The 23,447-nt window shown below is 49.1% G+C and overlaps 11 protein-coding genes across 11 annotated transcripts; 4 read left to right on the top strand and 7 right to left on the bottom strand.

Moving 5' to 3' along the window:
• Window positions 1-3,466: 3,466 nt before the first annotated feature.
• On the bottom strand, window positions 3,467-4,594 carry MGL_0312 (uncharacterized protein; the record flags this gene model as incomplete). The annotated part of the gene is made up of 1 exon (XM_001732485.1): window positions 3,467-4,594. The coding sequence occupies one exon, from the start codon at window positions 4,592-4,594 to the stop codon at window positions 3,467-3,469; it is 1,128 nt and encodes a 375-aa protein (XP_001732537.1).
• A 199-nt stretch (window positions 4,595-4,793) lies between these two features.
• On the bottom strand, window positions 4,794-8,729 carry MGL_0311 (uncharacterized protein; the record flags this gene model as incomplete). Its single annotated transcript, XM_001732484.1, has 1 exon — window positions 4,794-8,729. The coding sequence occupies one exon, from the start codon at window positions 8,727-8,729 to the stop codon at window positions 4,794-4,796; it is 3,936 nt and encodes a 1,311-aa protein (XP_001732536.1).
• Window positions 8,730-9,453: 724 nt separating this feature from the next.
• Window positions 9,454-11,082, bottom strand: MGL_0310 (uncharacterized protein; the record flags this gene model as incomplete). The annotated part of the gene is made up of 1 exon (XM_001732483.1): window positions 9,454-11,082. The coding sequence occupies one exon, from the start codon at window positions 11,080-11,082 to the stop codon at window positions 9,454-9,456; it is 1,629 nt and encodes a 542-aa protein (XP_001732535.1).
• A 608-nt stretch (window positions 11,083-11,690) lies between these two features.
• On the bottom strand, window positions 11,691-14,150 carry MGL_0309 (uncharacterized protein; the record flags this gene model as incomplete). The annotated part of the gene is made up of 1 exon (XM_001732482.1): window positions 11,691-14,150. One exon carries the CDS (start codon window positions 14,148-14,150, stop codon window positions 11,691-11,693), a length of 2,460 nt encoding a protein of 819 aa, XP_001732534.1.
• Window positions 14,151-15,259: 1,109 nt separating this feature from the next.
• Window positions 15,260-16,321, top strand: MGL_0308 (uncharacterized protein; the record flags this gene model as incomplete). The annotated part of the gene is made up of 3 exons (XM_001732481.1): window positions 15,260-15,955; window positions 16,098-16,202; window positions 16,292-16,321. The coding sequence occupies 3 exons, from the start codon at window positions 15,260-15,262 to the stop codon at window positions 16,319-16,321; spliced, it is 831 nt and encodes a 276-aa protein (XP_001732533.1).
• Window positions 16,322-16,411: 90 nt separating this feature from the next.
• Window positions 16,412-17,206, bottom strand: MGL_0307 (uncharacterized protein; the record flags this gene model as incomplete). Its single annotated transcript, XM_001732480.1, has 1 exon — window positions 16,412-17,206. The coding sequence occupies one exon, from the start codon at window positions 17,204-17,206 to the stop codon at window positions 16,412-16,414; it is 795 nt and encodes a 264-aa protein (XP_001732532.1).
• A 743-nt stretch (window positions 17,207-17,949) lies between these two features.
• MGL_0306 (uncharacterized protein) lies at window positions 17,950-18,273 on the top strand (the record flags this gene model as incomplete). Its single annotated transcript, XM_001732479.1, has 1 exon — window positions 17,950-18,273. The coding sequence occupies one exon, from the start codon at window positions 17,950-17,952 to the stop codon at window positions 18,271-18,273; it is 324 nt and encodes a 107-aa protein (XP_001732531.1).
• A 690-nt stretch (window positions 18,274-18,963) lies between these two features.
• MGL_0305 (uncharacterized protein) lies at window positions 18,964-19,389 on the bottom strand (the record flags this gene model as incomplete). The annotated part of the gene is made up of 1 exon (XM_001732478.1): window positions 18,964-19,389. One exon carries the CDS (start codon window positions 19,387-19,389, stop codon window positions 18,964-18,966), a length of 426 nt encoding a protein of 141 aa, XP_001732530.1.
• Window positions 19,390-19,948: 559 nt separating this feature from the next.
• Window positions 19,949-20,359, top strand: MGL_0304 (uncharacterized protein; the record flags this gene model as incomplete). Its single annotated transcript, XM_001732477.1, has 1 exon — window positions 19,949-20,359. The coding sequence occupies one exon, from the start codon at window positions 19,949-19,951 to the stop codon at window positions 20,357-20,359; it is 411 nt and encodes a 136-aa protein (XP_001732529.1).
• A 438-nt stretch (window positions 20,360-20,797) lies between these two features.
• MGL_0303 (uncharacterized protein) lies at window positions 20,798-22,162 on the top strand (the record flags this gene model as incomplete). Its single annotated transcript, XM_001732476.1, has 1 exon — window positions 20,798-22,162. One exon carries the CDS (start codon window positions 20,798-20,800, stop codon window positions 22,160-22,162), a length of 1,365 nt encoding a protein of 454 aa, XP_001732528.1.
• Window positions 22,163-22,361: 199 nt separating this feature from the next.
• MGL_0302 (uncharacterized protein) lies at window positions 22,362-23,441 on the bottom strand (the record flags this gene model as incomplete). Its single annotated transcript, XM_001732475.1, has 1 exon — window positions 22,362-23,441. The coding sequence occupies one exon, from the start codon at window positions 23,439-23,441 to the stop codon at window positions 22,362-22,364; it is 1,080 nt and encodes a 359-aa protein (XP_001732527.1).
• Between the last annotated feature and the right edge of the window lie 6 nt (window positions 23,442-23,447).

Here is a 23,447-nt window from a genome sequence, read left to right as displayed (position 1 = left end):
CGAATCAGAAATGCATGCGTCTTTGATACAGCAGCAAGAGATGGAACGTTTGCTTTGGCTGTATGTACACAAATTTTGACATACTGACAAACTCTAGCTCCCTACCCGAGAATGACCAATTGCATTACCACTTAGAAAATGAAACTGCAGATGACTGGCTCGATCTTAGCGAGCCTGGTCCCTCTGACTACACTAACAGAGGCCAGAAGCTGCGCACTCAAGATGGAATGCGTTGGGTATACCGAGGCAAACTAGGAGCCTGGACTGAGAGACGCTATGAGAATGAGCTTCGCGAACGTGAGGAACGCAGAGTTGATGCTCTGCAACATGCCAGTGTTGAGGCTTTGTTAGAAGCAGAAGCCTCGGCACCGGGTGGAATGGGAGGAATTTGGCGTACACGGGTTTCCAGCAGTAGCAACAATAAGCGCATGCGCCAAAGAAGTGGTGGCAGTAGTATCCGTCAGCCTTTGTCAAAACGTGTGAGAATGTGTGCATGGAACCCCGAGCAACAAAACGAGCTCCTAAATGACAGTGATGATGAAGACGGAGGCTACAATGCGCTTCAAGCGTCAACAATGGCCGTTCCATTACTCGTACCTGTGCTGAGCGCCCGAGGCTTATTGGAAAGTAAGCTACTGAAACAAATTTTTCGAAACCCTCATCTGACAGCATTAAATCGCACGGCACTTAACCTTCTCGAGAATGAGCACGTCATGAGCTGTGCGCTAGGCCGTTGTTTTGGTGTTATGGAACGTATGACTGGGAGAGAGGGACCTGTGCCCCAGAACATTCACAAACCCGAGAATATACTGTCGGATCCAATGGACTGCATCCCCCCACTCGCACACATCAACAACCTTTTTGTTACGAAAGAGGGCCTCACAGTCCCAACCACTGTGCAAGATCCTTCTGTCCCTGAAAACAGCTCTGTATCTGCATCTTCATACGTTATATCACCAGAAGAGCAGCGTGATATTGTTTATGCAAGTTTGAAGTGTCTTAACGAACTTTACGCTGACAGTTGTGAGTATATGGAGCGACTTGGTGAAGTCCGCATGATGCTTGCAGAAGTGCGGCGCGACAGAAAGCATGTGTGGGATATGTTAAGGCGCTGGGCTCTTAAACGCGAAAATCAAGACTATCGAGCAAACATGGGTAAAAAACGTAATCAAACTGGTGTCCCCGATGTAACTGATGAAAATTCACAAGATGAAGCGGTTGACAACACTGAGGCATCAATCAGTGGTCGTACCCCGAGTATACCGAATGAAACTTCAAGGGGTGGTGACTGGGCATCGACGTCGAACCGAAGTCGGGGGAAAAAGCGTTCGACTCGAGCATAGGTCACTTTCACATTGGATTTCTTCCTCGCCATAAATAGCCCATACACTCGTCGGAATTGAAATTGAGCTCAAACATAATGCACTTCAAAAATAATGAGCACCTAAATCTGGCATGCCTTGATAGTTCATTGTGCAACAGTTGAGATTATTTCCACTCTTCTCATGATTTTCGGAAATAGAAACAAAATAAAAGCGCTTCCGCGCCGGGAATTGAACCCGGGTCTGGGCCGCATGCTAATGACAAGGCCCCGTCATAACCACTAAACTACGCAGAACCTGATCACAAGGCTTCCCTAGTACTATTTAGTTCATTTAGTAATGAATGAGAAAATGACAAAAAGCTTCCGCGCCGGGAATTGAACCCGGGTCTGGGCCGCATGCTAATGACAAGGCCCCGTCATAACCACTAAACTACGCAGAACCCTTACAATGCTATGTCGGAGCAACCGCTATAATAACATCAATATTAACAGTCGCGTGCACATCGCTTCCAAATCTTGAAATTTTGCCTACGACTTGCCATGTGAGGCTACCGAATCTTTTCAGCTTACGTGAGGAATTAGCGCGTAGTTTTTTTCTACATTCAGCCTCCTACGTTAAGCCACTTTCAGCATGCGAATCACGATGCTATGACCTATAACGATAATTTAATCTTGCTTTTTTTTTTAATATAGCGATTTGCTTAGACTTCTCTCGCCTTAGTGTGAGAGTAAACAAAAAATGTGTAGCTTTGACGTGTGCGAAGTTCTTTGTAAGGATTGACACACGCAAATGGGTACAAAGAAGTAAATCGTTAGAGAAACTCTCATGGATCGAAGAGTCTTCGGCATCTCTGGATGATGATTCCAAAATGGAAGGGCCGCCTGGGGCTCGAACCCAGGACCTCATCTTGAGTCTCCTCGAAAGCAGTAGGAGAGACGCATTCTACCAACTGAACTAACGGCCCAGTTACCACTGATGGTTTGGGTGGATTTCAAATATAAACCCAACCGTCTGCACCGCCCTTGCGCAGTCATGCAACTGCGCACGGAGTTTCCGTTTTTTGTGCCTTACGGGCTAAATTCTGTTCAAACACGTATAGGAAGGCTTTAAGCACGGTGGGATCGTCATGGAGCAAAGAACGCGACATACATATGCATTACCTTCATCGAAAAGTAGGAGTCCAAGTTCTGAATCCATTGTGGTTCCTTTAGATAATCTGGCACCACCTTCGCCCAGAGGAAGAGGCATTTTGCTACCACCCGCACAATACGGAGCATCTCACAGCCGGCGTACTCGCTCTTCATCTACAGAATCCCGTGATTACAACCCCTCGGAGTGGGCACTTATTGGCATAGAGAGAGAAAACATGCAATCGAAATATACGGTGACGTTAATGCATTGGCCTACCACAACGCTATATGCCTGGCCTTTAGACCCAAAATCTTCTAGAAAAGAAAGCCAGTGTTATATTACTCCTACCAGGAACAGAAGTGAAAGAACTGATCTTCGAACCATGCGCACAAGTTTGCGCGTCCTGGAAGATGCCGTTCGAACATGGATGCGATGCGTCAGGACCAAACCGAACATAAAAAACGGTGGAGTTTCTGTGGCATATACAGAACTTGAGCAAATGCTGGCAACATGCTGTGCTTTGGCACCAGCCACACAAGATCAATGCAGTGAATGGTTGCAACTACAGCAGCTACCAAATTTTCCTCAGTCCGCACCTTCTTCGAATGCAAGTTCACCTAACCTGTATCCCCAATCTAATTGAGCACGGCATTCAATACCTGGAGGGGGTAACACCTCCACCCATGTAGTTTGACGGTTATGGTCACACAAAGGGATCTTATGCTTGCTCAGCCACATCAAGTTTGCGGATCGTGCGGTGTGAAACAACGTGTACTAACAGTTCGGAATTTACTACCCATCTATATTAACGTAAAAACCAACAACACTCTATTCGAACCGTTGCATTTAATGATCGACCGTCCTAATCCACGGATTTGTTTGGCGTGTAGTCCTCGAATTCTTCCACAAGAGTATCATAATTTAGCAAGACGCTTTTTTCTATTCATGAGACAATCTACCTATAGATGCGTGAGCTCATCAAGACTTAAAATTCTTTTAAACACAATTTATTACAACGTGCGACAGAAGTGGCACAAATCCTTCTTGTCCCCATTGCTGTAAGCTGTTGCCTGAACAATGACAGGCACGAGGATCAAAGCAAGGAATACAATCCAAGCGAACAAGAACACCATCGAATATCGAAGAACAATCGAGCGACGCTGTGCACGCTGGCGAAGGGAATAGATAGGTGCATGGATCTGCTTCGATGGGCGGAGCCAAAACAGAGAAATTGAGTGAATCATGTCAATGAACGGCACAACAAGAGGAATAGAAAGAGCGAACATCAGCAAATGGGCTGTAATGAAGTCGGCCGTAAACATGCTCATCTCAATAATCTTCACGATAAATTCTCGCAACGGTTGGCTAAACGCATGACCACCAAGACCACGCCCATACCAACGACCCGTCCACCATGCACGGTTTGTCTCATCATGCTTGAATTCACGTGAAATGACAACAGACGTAAGGACCTTGAAAATGGCTCGCTGGATAGCAATCATCGCAATGATCCCAAGTACCGTATTAGCCGTGTTCCAGTATTCAATATACCAGAAGAACTCTAGCGTGGCAATCAGACCGGCAACAGCCAGAGCGTGTGCAACACCAGCTATCACACTGCCAAACTTCGCACAGCAGTTGTGTAGCGATGGACCGAAGAAAAGAGAAACAAAGAAGAGTGTCAAGAGAACCACAGCATTCCATGCAATTGGCACCAAGACAATGATAGCAAGACGAGAAATACCACCCTGGAATTGATCATCTTCAAATGTGAGTCCCGGAGCAGGGAAACTCTTCACATAGGCATATGCCACGGCAAAAATGACGGCCAACATGATGGGAGCCAAGATTTCATGAAAAATAATGGTCCTCAAGCTTGCACGCGGAAGATCAGCAACTAGCTTTTCACTAGGATGACCCAAACGCTTCTTTTTGTAACCTGTGATACGGGTGCGGCTAAGCCGGCAGTACCCGATCCAAGAGTTAGCATGACTGCGACTGTTGCCACGACCCATCCAGCGTAGGAATTCACGGTAGTCAATGATGAAGTCGGAGAATGCAAACTGGTGTGGATTGAATAAGAACGGCGCAACACAGAGTGCTACCAGACTAACCCAGAAGTAGATGAGGTGGGGCATCCACACAGTAAGAGTTGCGTAGAAAAGCATGAGTAGGTAACGAATACCAGAGTAAATCGAGGGACCAGCGAAACGAGAGTACAGTAGCGCGAAGCTGAGACGTGTCGTGGCGAAACCACGGCCAGTGGCAATATAGCGAGCGCCACCAAAAGTCAAGTTAGTGATGATCGAATTTGAGTATATCTGTGTGGTAAAGATTTCAAACAGAGGACTCATCGACACAAACTGCTTCAAGAGACGGACAAACGCAGAGATAGCCACCACGCTCCGATAACTCTTGCAAAAACAGAGGCAAGAAGGCAATCATGAACACAAGAAGAATACTAATGACCGTCCGCTGGACCCAGTACACGACAGGGTTGAGGTAGTAGCATTGACCTGAGCCGAGGACAAAAGGAATTCCATCCGTATCTGGACAAACGTCAACGGTCGAATACAAAGATCCAATAAACATGAGCGCAAACATGAAAAGCTGTACAGCCAAAATCACCATAATGTTGTTGATATGGAATCCAGGGTGTCCGTAATAGAATGTCAAGAAGCGATCAACCGGCAGTTGAGTGCCCAAATAGTAGTATTCACGCGACAAAATTTGTTCACCCATACCGTTGCCCAGCTTGGTAATAAAGTTCAAAATTGTTCCGAAACCAAGATCACGCCCTTTACCGCACTGGTAATACTCAGAGTGTTTGATTCGACCGCCACGCTGGAAAACCATCATACCCGCATAGATATCTTCATTTAGGTGGAGACCCTTTTGCGCCTTAGACACACCACCTCGTGTTGTCATATAGACTGAGTTCAAAAAGTCCGGATGACCATAATGGAATTTACCACCGATTTGTGCCATACCACGAGCAGCAAGCGTGCCGAAAGTTTGTTCCTTTCCAGCAGCCACGTCACCGAGAATACCAATGTTTTCTGAGAAAATATATTCCTTGGAACCAACGATAGCTACCGGTGCCTCGTCAAAGACATGGTAACCCGGACCGTAGGGGTTTTCCGTCGGCATGTCAATCGTCTCAAACTCAGATAAAACATTGCGGATCTTCAAGCACTCTTCCAAGTAATTGTCCTGGTTGGCATCAATCAGTTGAAGAAATTCGCCGCGGTGGAAAATAATCGCGTGGTTCTGGTTGTCGGACTTTCCATCACCGAGAATTGGATTACCGGGCAACTCGATGCGGAACTTGGGGCGACGACGTCCATTTGGCAATGGCTCACAGTGTCCGTCCACAAGAGCAGAGAACCAACGTGACTCACCGCCCTCTTTGGATGGGGGCTCTTCATCCAAATACGCAATTAGAAGGTCTGGATACGCACGAAGCAGGAATTCCGTGTTTTCAATTTCCTCTTTGTTGAACCGTGAGTAGCGCTGCATTGAAATAACAAACTTGAACTTGCGGCGGCTCATGCGTTCCAACTCGCGCTCAAGACGTTCAGTGTTACCACCGAACAATTGAACAATCTCAGGATTTTCCACACGATAAAGCAACTTAATGGCTTTATTATAGTTCATGAAGCCACTGACCGTACGATACAGCGTCTGTGCTCGTAGGGACGACCAAATACGCGTACGAAGAGTATACTCAGGCGCTGCAGACTTGAAACCAATGCAATAAAATGGCAAATCGTCTGACTTACCGCCCTTCAGATTCGACTTCTCGTCCTCGAAGCCAAACGGTGCTCCACCAGCAAAATTACCAGATTCCTCAGCCAATATCTTAGTGTCCTTTACGAAGTTATCCCACTCCACAGGATGCAATTGCTTCAAATACTCCAGCAGTGTCACACGCGTGTTTTGATCTTCCTCACGAATAATTTCTCGCAAAGACAAAAGGATCTTCTCGCTGTAATGAGGCGTAAGCACAGAGAATGTCGGCATTGCATCCACGGGTAAAGGTTCGGGAATCGATGTCATCAATGATTGAGCAAAGAAGCTGATTCTACGCTCAGCTTCCGAACCCTTGGGGAAGAACTCAGGTTTGGATCCAGACTCGAGCTGATTCAAGAAGAAAGGTGGCGCGCGAAGTGTGCGCTTATGAGGGGAATTCTCTGCAGGGGCTTGATGATACAAGAGACGTTGCACATGGTCAATAGAAAGTAAATGCTCACGGTACATTGAGATGATAATAGCATTCCATACTTGTGAAACCAGCACCTTGGGCTTGTACTTGATTTCCATATCAGCCGTGGCCAGCAACTTCGAGTAGATACGCTTAGGCAGACGCTGGAAAATGTCTGACCAAGGCGTCCAGACAGACAAGCCAAGATAAAACGCCCATCCCAGACTGAACACTGTGCTCCATACAACATACCAAAGGAACGTATCCAGGAAGAACAAGCACAAATCCATTACCATCATAGCCGAAAGAGCAAAGGTTGGTTGCAGCGAGCAAAGCACTGTACCAAAGTACCGGTCATGGCATGGTTTCACACGCATAGTCACCAAGACACCGAATGGATCCTTGAACGAAAGTGAAAGGAAGAAGTAACTTTCAGTCAGCTTACATCCAAACACGAGAACCCAAAGAAGAATCGAGAAGAAGCGACGCGTCCAGGGTAGCCGTGCGTACGAAGCTGTAAATGTCTGACTGGCCATGTATTTCCGTCTTCGCCAAGAGACACGGTCACCAAAAAGATATCCCGTAGGCAAGATTGCAAAGATGGTGGTCAAGATAGACGACACTACCATCTGGGCAACAGAGAGAGCATAAGCAATATGGTTATCTCGGTTGAAACCAAAGATATAGACGGATGGTGCAATCATAAGTGCCATGCAAATGCCTAGCACAATCAGGCGACCGATGAGGTGGTTGGTATTGTTCCAAGTAGTCGGAATGTATATCACTTCAACGACAGTAGCGCAAATCATGAAAAATGTAGAAACGGCGCCACCGAGAGCGGAAGCACTTAGCATTTGAGCATCGGTAGGAGACCTGTGGGGCTCATAGGCCTTGGGTGCATTGTATGCCATAAAGTACCAATACAGAGCGACATGGAAAATCCAAATTCTGTTAAAATTCACAAGAAGATGCAGGAAAGAGCGTGACTCCCGGTATGTTTTAAAAAAGGCCTTCCGCCAGTCGATCTTGTCAAACTTCATGTAACGCTGCTGAGGCGGCACATCCACAAGACGCATGCCATTCGTGAGCTTGATCCGACTAATTCCCTCTGGATACCAAAACAGTTGGTTCACATCGTCATAGCCAATGATCCGATCATGGTCGCGTTCCTTTTTCACGAACTTTCCATCAATGATTTCAAAGACCTGGTCACGAAGGAATGTGTACAGTGGCTTCACCACGGAATGCAGATAAAGGCCTTCCGGAACTGGATCCAATCGGTTCTGACACTCTGGCGAGCGATAGTAATCGTCCGCACATTTGAAGATGAAACACAGACATTCGGGTACAAAACGGACCTGACTGCCTTCACCCCAGCACATGAGGTACAAGGCCAGCTGGCGAATGCGATCGTAGTCACTCATGCGGTACATGGCATCACGCCAACGGGCACGCGCGTTCTCAAGCGACTTGGTTCCTAGAAAGGCTGAGCCGCGCTTTGGTGCACCAGAGCGCTGCGCCATACTCGCAGCTCGGGCCAACCCAGGGTTTTGGATCTTACCGATCGCATCGTCCAAATCGAGCTGTGCAGCGAAATACCACTTGCGGTAATTCGCATGCTCGCCTCCAATATAGTCAGCGTGTAGAGTAAGGAGGGCCTGTTGTGGGCTCATACGACTCGCACGCGAGTCTAGCAGAATCATTAGATGATCGTACATGTTGCGCATGTTGTCCCGCTGAAAACCAAATTTATTTGCCAAGTCAATGAAAATATCTTCAATCTCTTCTTTTGAAAGCGGGATCTGCTTGTCGACGGTCCAAGCCGGATATGGTTCGCGCTGGCGCACACCAGATGCAGCAGCTTCTTGGTAGGCAAAAGAAGAAAGCTGGGCGGCATAGCCTGACTGACTCATGGGCATGCCACCGCCATTGGGAGAGCTGGGACTGAACGGACTTCCATGCCCATCAATGGCAGGATCCTGTCCTTGAGGCGAGGAAGGGCCAGAAGAGTAGAAAGGGTTCTGGTGGACTGGCTGCGTTGCAGCGCCACCTTGCATTCGGGGATCCATGGCAGTAGAAATTGGGCACTTGCCACAAAGTCACCCAGTCAATGAGCTGAACGACGAGTCCGAGTGATGGCACTAGACACCGCACACAAATACAGATGCCGTTCGTATGAAACCTAGAACAGCAAAGCACTTAAGGTCGTTGGGAACCGAACGCACCAAAAGCGCGCCGTAAAGTGTCGTAGGATGAGATAGTCGGTTGGTAGACAGATGATAGAATTCAAGCCGTGTCCTCGACACCCTACGCGCCACGCATGAATGAACGACACATGCACGAGCCTTGCAAGCTACATTAACATCCAACTAAGCGGCCACTGTCTGCATGTCTTATGCAGGATTGTGAATTTGCCACGTGCATGCACGGCACAGCCGCAAGGGCGTGTGTCATTGCTGCATATACATGCACTGATGGTGTGTGCTCAAGCACATGGCCGATTGTACGGCACGCGCAGGAATTGAGGGAGGGTTAAGCATTTGCCAGACCCCCAACCTGTGTTTGAAAATACCCCTTGTCCGTCATAACGTTCAGTTGGCTAGGAAATTTCGAACCTGTACGTAAAGTGCACACGAGCTTGAAAGCCGGAGAGCCGCCCAGAAAACTATTCATTCATTCAGAAATACAAAGTCGTCCGTGCACGAAAAAACATTCTTGTCCGCTACAAAGCCACTAAAAAGAAACAAAAACGATAGGTGATTGTCTGGCACGCATTACAGTAGGCAATATCTCCTACATAGCCGCCGCAACAGCAGCGGGGGCATCCATCGGAGGAGCAGGACGTTGGGTAAATTTGAGGTAAGCGCCGTCCTTAGGATATATCGTAGCAATCACCATCACCTTTTCACTCAATTCAGTGCGTTTATGCTCCCAGTTGAGCAGAACAGATGCATCGCCCATTACAGCAATAAGGTGCTGCATGGCGTATTCCTTACCAATGCAGTTATGTGGTCCACTACCAAACACCAAGTAGTTCTTGGGATGCTTCGCAGCTGGGGACTCAGCACCCTCCAGCCAGCGCTCAGGACGGAATTCATCAGGTGACGGATATGCCGTCGGGTCGTGCAAACTGTTCCAAAAGCTTGGAATGACCATGCTGCCTTTGGGTGCGGTGTACGTCTCACTGATAGGGAAGGGTTGACGGGCCATGTATGGCACCATTATAACAGGCGGTTTCAGACGAAGGCTCTCCTTCACGACCGCACGAGTATAAGTCATCTTTTCGATCATGTCAATGGTGAGTGGAGCGTCAATGTCGTTATTGCGAATGGCATACTGTTCCTCACGGACTTTACGGAGCACATCTGGATGGTCGGCAAGGTGCTGGAATAGGTATGTCAAGCCACTGGACATAGCATCTTGAGAGGCGAACAAGAAGCTAAGCAATACCATACCAATCTCACGGTCAGAAAAGTCGCGTACAAGAATACGGCGCTGCTCAGCACCAAGATCATCATTTTGACGATCCTCACGCGCATCCAGCATGGCTTTAACCCACGCGTCTGTTAGGCATGTCACTTCCTCACCCAGAGCCATGCGCTTCTTGCTTTCTGCAGCAGTGTGTTCAAACCACTTCATCGCATTCTTACGCGCTTGGATAGCACGGTATACCTTGGTTCCCGGGAAAGCAAATGGGAAGTTGACAAGCTCCAAAGCCATGGTAATGAGCCAGTACTCATCTGAAATTTGCTGTGCACCCTCGTCTGAAATGTAGTTGCCGCAGAACACGCGGAGAGAAGTCTCCAAATTCAAATTTCGCAGCGGAAGCATGAAAGCCTCGGCGTCCTTGCTACCCAAGGCTACCCATTTAGCGAAGTGTTTCTTGTAAATGTTTTCTTGAATATTCAGATAGATGCTAAGCGCGCGGCTCGTAAACAGCGTATTCAGACCTTTTCGATAGTCGACGTGTGTCTTGCCATTCAAGAATACCCAGTTGTCATGGCAGAGTACCTTCTTTGCCGAAGCGACAAGACAAGGTTCCGCATAAGTGGGACTGTTTAAAATTTTCCGCGTGTAGTCCGTGGACGACGCAATGACGATAAATATGTTAAACACGCTCGCGACACTCAAAGCACCACTATTCCAGCTTTCCTGGTATTTTTCCAGCGTCGGGTTCAGCGAGTCTTTAAACTTTCCAATAATAGGGATGGTCCATTTTGAGCCAGGAAGGCCGCCTTTCTTCATACGGTATACCATTTGTTCGAGTGCTAGTAGGCTTACAATCACTGTCAGCACAGCGAATGCCACTTGCACAGCCGTGAATCCCTCTTGAGCTGTAGCAGTATTCAACGTGTGCTGCGGGATGGTTTCATTTCCCGTCATGGCAGTGTCCCATACTTGCTGAGACTGACCGTGCGACATGGCGACTCCCAAATCGGGTGGATGAAGGGCAGGAACGTATTTGGCGTTACACTTGGATCAACAACGTTAGATTTAGTTGAATAAAATTCCTGCCTAAAAGGCTCCTTTACAAAACATGTAAAAATCAGGCGATATCGACCAGGAATCAAGTGTACACAATTTTCTCATAACTAAGTCGTAGAGATTGCGCCGCGCCAGTAAATTATGAATTTATTAATGAATTGAAAGTTGCAAATTATACAAAAACTTTCAAAAATTACACATTCTATAAAACAACGACCACGAGCATCAGCACCTCGACAGCTCAATCGGTAAAACCAAAGCAGAACATTAGGGAGTCATGAAATGGTTTCTTTTTTTTCTAGACACCAACAAACCAGTGCAGTTGTCAAAGAAAGGTTACATTAGCTGGACGCGACAAGAAAAGTGCAACTCCAGGTCAAATGAAAAAAAAATCGTGAAGTATGCTGTGCGCATCCACTATGGTGAATCCATATATCCGCGGTAACAAGAGCCGCCCACTGACAAGGATCGCAGCGCGACAACAGACTCTTTGGAGTTTATGAAGAAATCCGGCTGTTGATCGCAACAATCTAAGATTGTTCTCATCACGACATTCCATGCGCTGCCTTCGATCCCAGGGAGGAAAGAGAGCCAATATTTTGTTCTGATACACTCAATAGAGATGTATTGTTCGTGCGTGCATCGATCTTGTGATGCGCACCTTGCGACGTTGTATGATGGACGCCTAACATATAAGGAAGGCCGGCGGCCCAATTGCCGAGAGCGCCAGGTGCAATCCGCCTACGCTGACCGTGCGTAACATCACAAAAGACATGATCGCAGAGGAAATGGGCCACTTCTTCCGTGAGCCCGTCAAAGGCTTGCATCAAAAATGTCACGGGCTTCAAGCAAAATGCGGAGAATGATGCGCAGTGTTGAACAGATGGTTCCTTGAATGGGCTGCGTAAGAAAATCAGATTCAACAACACAATTCCCAACGACCATGTGTCCGCTTGCTTTGGATCATACGTCGACGTTAAATCGTGTCGGCACTCAAACGCCATGTAGGGCTTAGAACCACAGTTGAATTCACTTGATCGCTCGTTCACCGTAGCTAGACCAAAGTCGGTTAGTTTCACGACGACGCGATCGTCGTTAATGCCTTGTTGTGAACAGTCTTGGATGATAAAGTTTTCTGGCTTAATGTCGCGGTGACTAACGCCGTGATCATGGCAGAATTGTACGGCGTCACACATCTGCCCAAACATGGTGCTGATAAGCTGGAGCCGCGACTTCGACAGAAGCGAGTTCGGGGATCGCGACATTAGTAGCCACGCTGAACGAGTTGCATCCCGCCGACTCGATGGAGACATTCTTGCATCTCCATTTGGCGATGGTTGAAAAGACGAGCTAGGGGAGGAATTGTGGCACCAACCAGGCTTACCGATCGAGTCATTCGCCTCTTGCAACCAAAAGTAAAGGTCTTTTCCCGGACAATATTCAAGCACAAGAAATAGCCAGTTGTCTGTCTCGTATACGTTGTACAGTGTTACAATGTTCGGATTCGATGGGATTGACCGATGAATCATGGCCTCAAGGCGTTGAAAAGACAGCTGATCCGGTGTCAGATTCCTTTTCGATAGGCACTTCAGCGCATACTCCTTCGGTGAATCGTTAGCCTGATTGGATGGAGGCGCAACATATGACTGGACAGATGCATAGGCATCAATACACGAATCTAATGCAGCAGTATCGACATGTTGTGCTTGGTGAGCATTTGCTGCTGTTGTCATTGCTTTGTCTAAATTAGTTGGAAGTGAGGGCGACGAACCAGACGAAGTGACTGACGGTACACAAGGCAAAGGGAACAAAGTTGAAGTGTCGTAACTTGAAATCACTTCACGAACGAGATACACAACAGCATAGCTCCCGTGTCCTAATAGCTTGACGATTTCCAGTGGTTTTGTGAATTCAGAGAGCTCCCTGCCATCAACACCAGCATTCGCCTGTGCCTTGCGGACAATTTCATTGTCATGGACAAGTCCAGGCCCTATTCGATCACCCACACGGAACGGAGCGATAGGCGCGCCATGCTCTAGTGTACATGGGCTATTATTTTGAGGTTGATAGCACTGCACACACGCATCACAGTCCGTATTTTGAACGGGCAACAGAGGCCCATCACTGTGGTGTGACATGCGGCCGGGATGACACGGCTGGTCCATGGTGAAAGGTGACAAGGGACGCATTGTTGGAGGTATCCTACTCGGCGACAGTGCTTGGACTTGCCTGGGACAATCAGAATCAACAGAAGCAAGAGAGCTAGTGGTGTGTGGTTGTGTAGTGTCACCCTGAAATGAGAAAATACTAGGTTGCATGGGAGGAGTCGAATCAAGCTTGAAATTGAAGCGTTGGATCAAGAACGAGGGCGACTGTGGTGCAATATGGTTTGACACATGTGTGCCTGGAAACGAGCCTTTGAAAGGTCCATGGGGCAAGATTTCAGGCCGATGGCTCACATCTTTGGCATGATGCTCTGCACGCACCCGGCTTGGGGAGGCTGGGAGACTTGGTAAGCTGTCTGACGGACAAAAGGCCCAATCGTCCGCGGCACGGACAAGTTTTTCTCGCTGCAGATGAGATGGACGCTTGATCGGCCGCGAAGAAGACAGCGTCTGCGGTGCGCCGTAGATGCGTCGGTTCCGTCCGTGAGACAGCGAAGAATTGGATTCGAGCTGAAATGAGTGCGCCCTAGGACTATGCCGTAAATCCGAAGGAGACGCGTGGTCCGTCTGGATATACTGGTGGTGCATTTGATTGCAAAGGGAGAGTCTGGATCGGTATGTCGAGCGGAGAGCAGGACCACTGGACGTAGGCGTACTGCTGCTTCGCTGAAGAGATGGGCGGATGTCTGCCGAATCAAAGTGCAGAGTATGAGCAGATGTTTTGTTAGAATCTGTCATGCACGCGTGCACATCATCTGCAGTATGGAAGCGACTAGAGCAACAGGGGCGCGCAGAGTCGCTCGATTGGCCGATGGGGGCTGCTGGTTTCCCGAGTTCCATAAACGAAAGCGTAGAACGGATTCACTTTTTCGCTCTACTCGTCTGCTTGAATATAGGTCAGGCCAACGCGTGTGCCCTGCAACCTTCACAAATACAAACGATAGGCGCGAGGACGACGCAGCGACAGGGACCTGGAAAATAGATGATGGATCTTCACTGATCAAGGGCGCTTGACCTGATTCACACAACCCCAGACGGAACCTAAGATCGAATTCAATGTATCGTTAAAAGCCTAGGCTCGGTGACGTTGAGGTGGTGCATGTGTGAATCTGAAGAAGACTTTACACACACGCACACGGAAGAAGTCACTATCGACCGACCTGGTTAGATCACTGTAAACGCGTTTTTACGAAATGTACTTCGCAAAATCCTTCCTCAGGAAAAGTGTTTCGTTTGCCAGCGGACAATTGGTTATTACTCTGAACCGCACTCGTTGGGCTCCACCGGCTTCTTGGGCTGAGTAGCGCCCTGGCTAGGTATTTCCCCAACGTTTTTCACATAGGTTTTCCCGCATGGTCGCCTTTTCCTGCATATGAATGAGTCAGCGATAAGAAATTCACGAATTAGCGCAATTTTGGCACATTCCCCTGCATCCTTCACACGAATGGATTTTAATTCACCGCATTACAGATAGCCGGGGGGTCTGCTGCAGTGCGTGTAAAAATGCTGTAGACAAAAAAATAGTAGTAACGTTAGCCTGTGGCCAATTGGGACGAGTGCCACGATATCTTCCAAGATCCGTCTGTTTCTTAAAATAGAACCAACTTCGCACTCTCCACCTGCAAACAGAAGCCACGCGAGTAAATACGCTAGTGTCACGCACTCACGGGGTCCGCCACTGTGGCGATGAAGCAAACCCCCCGCTGTCACATGACAGCATCCATGCGAATTTTTCATTTCAAATGAGTGAGGCCACGTGCCATTCAGGGACACACTCGTAGTCTAATCAACTCAGGCCGGGTCGAAATGAGTCTCTCCAGCAAATTGCAGTTGCCAATTGGCAATCTCCATTTCCTATTGATCCTTGACTGAAAGCGCGTATTTGTTCGGCCTGCTCAGCTGTGTTGATGAGTAGAAGCACTAGGGGTGATGGTCCATCGTTCGATCACATGGCCAGGGGGGGGATGCCAATGTCCACACACGAGCAAGGACCCGTCGACCGAGCGACGCCCGACTTTCTCGTCGTGATCCTGGATTTAAATGCATATGCCTGGCAACACGTCTCAGAGACGGCTAAGGAAAGTGAACCCTCTAGCACACCTTCACAACAGGCAGATGTGGCATTCTCTACTCTAAAAGATACTATTTTATCTGTATTGGTCTTTCTTAATGCTTATACTGCCATGCAACATGGCAATGGCCTGGTAGTTTATGGAGCAGCAACGGGCACAGCACGCCTCCTGTATTCGTCCAGTCCTCACGTCCACCCTGACACGCATTCGCGGCGCACACCACAAGATACCCACGTAAGTGCTTGCTTACCTTTCAAGCAAATGGATGACGCCGTGTTCCATGGTATGCGTGCCCTCTTTGATGATGCCCGCGATGGCGCACGAGGACCTGTTGGCATGGTGCGTGCACTAGCGCTTGCGCTGTGTCACATGCACCGACTCTCAACTGTGCTGAGCGAATCGACCACAACAGACCCGCATTCGGGCGCTCTAGGCGCTCGCACAAGACGCGGGAGAAACACGTCATTTCTCCAGAGAATCCTAGTTTTGAGTGCTACGCCAGATGTAAGTGCGCAGTATGTGCCTATGATGAACTGCATCTTTAGCGCTCAGAAACAAGGCATTCAAGTCGATGTATGTAAGCTGTTGGGGGACGAAACTGTATTTCTGCGCCAAGCGTGCCACTTGACAGGCGGTCGCTACTTCCATGTACCGAACCTGCAAGGGTTGTTGCAGGTGTTAATGACGACGTTCTTGCCTTCTCGCTCTATTGAAGGCTCGCTCATGTTTCCCACGCTCGATGATGTTGATTTCCGTGCCGCCTGTTTCTGTCACCGGCATAACGTTGACATCGGATATGTGTGCTCTGTTTGTCTCAGCAGTACGTGTTCCCCATGCTCTTTATCTGCCTTTTTTTTTGTTCATGCTAACCAGCGCCGCTCCAACTGTACCATTGCATTTCAAACGTAGTTTTCTGTGCCCCGCGTGATACCTGTTTGATATGCCGCGCAGCTTTTCCCGTGAATACGTTGCACAGGCTGCGTGAGGAGCAGCGTATTGCGTCCGTCCTTAGATCTGCATAGTTTGTGGTTATGCATTCTTTTCTGTATGCTCGAGCCATGCGCGGATTCCCGTGCGACTAGCAATGTCCACCAGGCCGCCTTCGTCCTCACGCACACGCACAGCGAATCCATGCCCAGCTCGCGATGTCCCGCCTGTGGATGTGTCGTACAGTCGGAAGATATAGGCAGCAACCGTACGAAGTTCGTTGCGTGTGCAGTCTAGTACTTCCCACCAAGGCCGCGGTTGAAGCGGCAGTGGGAGTGGTTCATGGAGTGTGTTCGGGTGCAGCGTCATAAGATAAATCGAGGCACATGCGATTACATGTGTTGGAAATAAGCAGTACACTGGTGTCTGGAGCGCATCCGTTAGATAGTTCCAAGCTATTTGTGGCGCATGGAGCTTGGTATCTGGGTCGCGTGTGCTTGTCAGTTGAACTTCGAGTATACCCATTACCTGCATGTAGTTGATCATGAGTGCATATGGCAGTTCGACTTGCACATGAAATCCGAGTCGCTTGAGGATCTGCATCTCAGCCACCATGACGGCGTCTTTAGCGTCATACATCGTCGTTGAATGGCTGTCACATGCCTGGTATTTAAATATTGGCGCAGCTTTCTTTTCTTGGTTCGCCTCTACAGCGTGTACCCCGGCATGCGACTCCTTCGTCCTTACACCAGGCGAACTTTTGGCATAATGAAGCCCGCGCTGATACAGAAAGTCGAAAACTAGAAGCAGTTCGCGCAGGCGCACTGGCACTTCAACTTGCTTGGTCGCAAGCAAGAGTGCGCCCATTGCGACATGACGTACATCGAATTGCTTCATAGATGACACAAACCAAAACCGGTGCAGTATTACTTGTGCGGTGGCCATAGCAACTTGGGGAAGTCGTAATAGGATCCCTGCTTGCTGAATTTGCCTGCATGCATACACGCGTACCTCCTCCTCAACGTCTGTTGGTATGCCATCGCGCTTGGATGGGGTGCAATGAATCTGCTCGTCTGTAGCGAGCCGATTGACTGGCTGCATTCATGGAGTGCTGCTTGATATACATGTGTATAAGAAAATGTGCCGTATTTTCATTAGTCGGCATGCCACGTGGACATGCGCACAGTGAATGTCGCCTTAGGTTGTCGTGCGACAGGCAACTCGTTATGCAACAAGATAAAAGTCGTTTTATATATTTTTTTTCAGTTATTTGCATCACGATGCAAACATGCGCTGGTACGATATAGTGCGCGTATAAATGAATTGAATAAAACTATCAAGCTATGTATCGAACCAAAGAACATGTGTCGCACGGCTAAGCGTAAACGAGAATGAAGGCAAACAATGAAATATGAATAGATGTCTCGCCCACCCACATGAGCCAATTTCCGACAGGCGATTCAATCTTGGCACGGCGCACTGCTGACTAACGCGCACGAGGAGCGACTGCAACAAGACATTCATCGTGCATGTACTTGTAGTGACACCTGATCGCTAACACGGACGTAGACTTTTTGCTAGAAGAAGCAGAGCAACGAACACATAAACACACACGCCACTCTCGTAAAAAGCCCGGCGGAATGATGCAATCTATATCCCGCTTCTTCTATGGGCCAGGCAAAGAGGAGCGCGTGAGAGAAGTACAACGTCGGCTCCGACAAGAGCAGCGATCCCTGGATCGAGAAATTCGGCAAATCGATCAGGCCGTGATGAAGGTCAAGGCCGACGTGAAGCGACTTGCACGAAAAGGGGACGTGCGCAATGCCACGGTTCTTGCCAAAGAAGTTGTGCGCTCAACCAAACACAGGACACGACTCGTCACCAGTAAGTCGCAACTGAACAGTATATCACTGCAATTACAACAACAACTATGTACGTATCCAGGTGCATGTGCGCGCAAATAAATGCACATAACATCGGTGCTGACATTGACGAATTTCACATGCAGCTATGTTCAAAGTTACGGGACATCTTCAAAAGTCTACAGAAATCATGAAGTTATCAAACTCACTCATAAGGATACCCCAAATGACGCAGTCTATGCGAGAGATGAGTAGCGAACTTATGAAGGTACGTTTCTAGCGACAAAGATGTCTGCACAAAGGGAGGCATGCCTGACATTTTCAAAAGGCCGGTATTCTCGAGGAAATGATGCAGGATACCCTAGAGTCGAGTGTACTGGGAGAAGAGCCAGAAGAGATGGAAGAAGAGGCACAAGCGGAAGTTGATCATGTGCTATATGAGCTCACAGACGGGAAGCTCGGCCAAACAAGCTCCACGGCGGCACTTCCGCACATCGAGAACGAGCCCATTTCTACAAGTGACATACGTCAAGAGGACATGGAGCAGATGCACGCAGCGCTACAGGGCCTGCTTCAAGGCCAATAAACGCCATAACAATACAGATATTCACGCCGAGCCAGTCATATGCATGATCATGCCCAGCCGACGAGAGTAGTTTCCGACACGGGCCTTCGGTCAGTAAGCTCATGGACTTGGTTCGATTCCAACTAGTAAAATACAAGAGAAACAAAATAACAATCTATACGAACTCGTTCTTCCCCAAACACTGCCGTGCCCGAAACAAGACACGCTTATGTCGACGAGAACTTGGTGACAGAGCGCGTGGCCTCAGCAATGGCGTGTTTCGATAGTTCGCCGGGAAGAATCAGGCGCACAGCTGTCTGGATCTCACGCGAAGAAATTGTGCTCTTCTTGTTGTAACTAGCGAGCTTCGACGCCTCTGAGGCAATACGCTCAAAGATATCTTGCACAAACGAGTTAAGAATGGCCATGGCCTTGTTTGAGATACCCGTGTCAGGGTGGACCTGCTTCAACACACGGTAGATGTAGGTCGAGTAAGTCTCCTTTCGAACCTTGCTGCTAGATTTCTTCTTCTCGGACGACTTTGTAGGGGCCTTTGACGTCTTCTTAGCTCCTTCCGTCGGTGCCTTACCAGCTGAGGCAGGTGCCTTGCCGGCCGTTGATGGTGGCTTCTTCTCAGCAGGCTTAGGTGGCATGGCGTTGGATATACGAAATAGGGTGTGACGAACGAGACAAGCCTAGCCACAGGCTGTTGCAATATGGTCTATATACGTTTCCACGGATGCAGGACCGCGTCGCGGGAGTTACGCGAGTCGCCACCCCGTGCTGTGCGATCAGCTGCACGGCCGGCATGTGCGCGTGCATTTTCTGTGAGATCAATTTATGTCCACTAAAAGTGACTTAATGACCACGAGACATGGAATATTATTCGGGCTGCTTATGTGTGAACAAGTCAACTAGGTGGACAAAAATCGAAATGGGCCAATTGAAATACAGTGTCCGCACAATTCAGGTGGACGAAATCTGTGCGGCACTTGATGATGCAATTTATGTCCACGCAATTGCATACTAAGGCTCATCTGACAAACGCGTGAGGCCAGCAGGATCATGCAGCTAACACGGGCGCGTACGGACGACAGCCTCGCTCTCTGCTTGCGAATAAAAAGGGACCTGCAATCACCGCCAACACTCTCGGCTTACTATTCTTAAGGACGCCTCGTTTGATTCTTTCCTTCAACCACATCATATATACACATGTCTGGTGGCAAGTCTGGTGGTAAGGCCGGTGACGCCTCGTCGGTCAAGACTCAATCGCGCTCGGCCAAGGCCGGTCTTCAGTTCCCAGTGGGTCGTATTCACCGTCTCCTTCGTAAGGGCAACTACGCGCAACGTATCGGTGCTGGTGCGCCAGTGTACCTGGCTGCCGTGCTCGAGTATCTAACTGCTGAAATTCTCGAGTTGGCTGGTAACGCTGCTCGTGACAACAAGAAGTCGCGTATCATTCCTCGTCACTTGCAGCTCGCAATTCGTAACGATGAGGAACTGAACAAGCTCCTTGGCGGTGTAACGATCAGTCAGGGTGGTGTTTTGCCGTTCATCCAGAGCGAACTCCTTCCTGCAAAGAGCGGCAAGTCAAAGAAAGCCATGGGCTCGCAGGAGATTTAAGTGTCACATACCATGTTTTGATATCGTTGATGTTGGGGCAGTTGTTGTCGGTGATGTTTATGTAGGTCGGTCATGTGTGCGTCTTTGTTGCACTTGACATGTAGGATCCCTTTGCTGTACTTCTAACTATATCGTTTGTTTCGGTTTGTGTAATTTGTGTGTGCAGGCGCAGTGCGCCGGTGTGGCGAGGGTGCTGCAATAGAATGAATTACGCGTAAATTTGGACATTTTTTGTTTTGCGCGTCACTCTCAGCACGCGCTTTGTCCGCCGCGTGCACCGATGACATGCAACATCATCTCGTTGATGACGTCGTTGAATGTGTATTAAAACAAGAAGAATGGCATCCCTTAGTCTCCTCATTACAGACATGTGCCAACGTTGTACAACACGCGAGCAAGGGAGACAGCATAGAGAGATCGGAAGCACGAACTAACCTGATGTATGTGGTTGAGGTGTGCTCAAGTGTGATTCGCCCGCAATGTGAAGAACGATTTCTCATCTATCGGTATACGGATGTACCGGTGGCGTGGCGTGCTCTACACACAGATGCGATTCTGATTAGCAGTGCAGCCACAGTTCTTTTGACACAGTGCGAATCTGCATGCACACGGCGTTTTCTTGAGGCTCGCGTTCGAGATTTAGACTTGGCCCTCATCATGTCAGGCACACCTGGGCATGAACGTGAAGGATGGGTCCATAGTCTAATCGCAGAGCTCCAACAGCACCTACTAATTCCAGACAACCAGCGACACGGGAAGAGTCGCAAATACAACACAGTCGTTGACAGTGTGCGCAAGCCAATGTTCGACGCAGCAGCCAAACAGTGTATCCACGAATGCGAACGGCTTCCATCCCGTTCAGAGTTCCTTTCGTTTTGTCCTAGTGGCAAATCGACATCCTACCCCTATGGCCATCCGTTCATTGTGCGTGGATTTGCAAAGGACTGGCCAGCTATAACGCGCTGGCGTGATGGAGAGGATTTATGCCGACGAGCTGGACCGGGGCGTGTTGTACCAGTTGAACGAGGCGACAAGTATACGGATAGTGACTGGGGCCAACTAATCGTGCCATGGCGCGAATTTCTTCGGCGAATTGGGTGGATGGACGACTGCGGCGATCACTCACCAAACGAGCGACTATACCTTGCGCAGCATAGTCTTCACACGCAATTCCCATGGCTTTTACACGATATCTTGGTGCCCGACTACGTGTATACCTGCCCGCCAGTACCACTATACATGCCTGAAAGAGCCAGTGACGATATGGACCCGATTATCAGTGTGTGGCTTGGCCCAGAATCGACGGTATCACCGGCGCATACAGACCCTTATTACAATTGCTACGTGCAAGTCGTGGGTCACAAGCATGTGTGGGTAGCGCCGCCGAACATGACAGACGAGATGCAGGTGTATGCGGCGGCTAGTGACGGGAAGAAGCATGTGCTCATGAGCAAAGAGAGGACACAAACAACTGCGACAACGTCGGAGGACGGAGAATCCACAGATTCCGACGACATGGACATGTTCACACAGCTGATGAATAACACCTCACAGGTTGACGTATTCAGCTCGACACCGCTTCCGACTGGCTTTGTACAAAATGTCGTGCCACATGCACAGCATGCTGAACTGCATCCAGGTGATATGTTGTTTATGCCACCCTTATGGTGGCACGCACTTCAAAGCACAAGCAAGGTACGTATAGTGAGTGGCACTACGACAGAAACGAACAGGATAGAGTTTTTCCGTGTCATTCTGGTTCTAAAGACGCACGCATGCGAGAGAAGCATGCATTCCATGTGACGACGAGGCAGTGATGATGTCGACGTTGACTAACATCACCAAACATCTGTATGAACTTCATCCACACCACACATACACACTCACTCACATATCCGAAAACCGAGAAAGATGCTATGATGGGACTAAGCCACGACACCATCACGTACATATACACACGCACACACACACGCGCGGCATTCGATCATTCGCAAACACAGGCTTAGAGGTTGTCGAGAACGGCCTGTGTGAATTGCTGCGTCGTCGAGTTGCCGCCCATGTCAGCAGTACGGACCTTGCGCTCGGCAATAACACGGTACACGCTTGAGGCGATCTGGTTGGCCTGGTAGTCAAGACCAAAGTGACGGAGCATCATCGTAGCACTGAGAATCATAGCCGTCGGGTTCGCCTTGTTCGTGCCCATGATGTCCTTGGCAGCGTGACGGCATCCAGGCTCGTACAGGGCAAACTCACGGCCAATGTTGGCGCCAGGCACAATGCCCGGACCGCCAACAAGGGCAGCGCCAATGTTCGATACAATGTTACCGTACAGGTTGGGCATGACCATGACATCAAACTGGTCTGGGCGGCCAACAAGCTGCATCGATGTGTTGTCGACGATCATGTCATTCGCCTTGATGCCGGCACTCTTGTACTCTTCCGCGACGCGACGGAACGTGTTGAGGAACAGACCATCACCGAGCTTCATGATGTTCGCCTTGTGCACACAGGTCACCTGCTTACGGTCGTTCTTCAACGCAAAGTCGAAAGCGAAGCGCACAATACGCTCAGCCTTGAAGCGCGTCGACACCTTGAGGGATTCCACAATACCTGGTGACGGACTGTGTTCCAGGCCACTGTACTCACCCTCGGTGTTCTCACGGATGATCGTAAAGTCAACGTTTTTGTGGCGCGTTGGGAAGCCTTCGAGGGACTTGCAGAACACCATCGATGCGTAAATGTCGAGCTGCTGACGCATTGCAACGTTCCAGCTGTTGTGCGAGCCAGCGCCTGTAGGCGTCAAGAGTGTGCCCTTCAGACCCACCTTGTTGCGCCGCAGGCTGTCCATGGCCTGCTGGAAGAGCGAATCATTACCCTGCATCTCACCAGACAGGTCGTACTGCTCCCATTCCACAGGCACGTTCAGCTTGTCGAAAATCTCCTTCACTGAGTCGGTGATCTCTTTTCCGACACCATCACCGGGAATCAGCGTAGCCGTGTAAACACCACCATACTTCTTCGGGCCGCTTGTCAGACGTGGAGTCTGAGCCGTGAGCGTCGACACCGACCTCAGGAGCTGCATACACGT

The sequence above is a fragment of the Malassezia globosa genome (genome assembly GCF_000181695.2).
Source record: "Malassezia globosa CBS 7966 chromosome Unknown mgl_sf_1.1, whole genome shotgun sequence".
Taxonomy (NCBI): Eukaryota; Fungi; Basidiomycota; class Malasseziomycetes; order Malasseziales; family Malasseziaceae; genus Malassezia; species Malassezia globosa.
The sequence above is the reverse complement of the archived record's forward strand: the minus strand, read 5'-3'. Positions and strand labels throughout refer to the sequence as shown.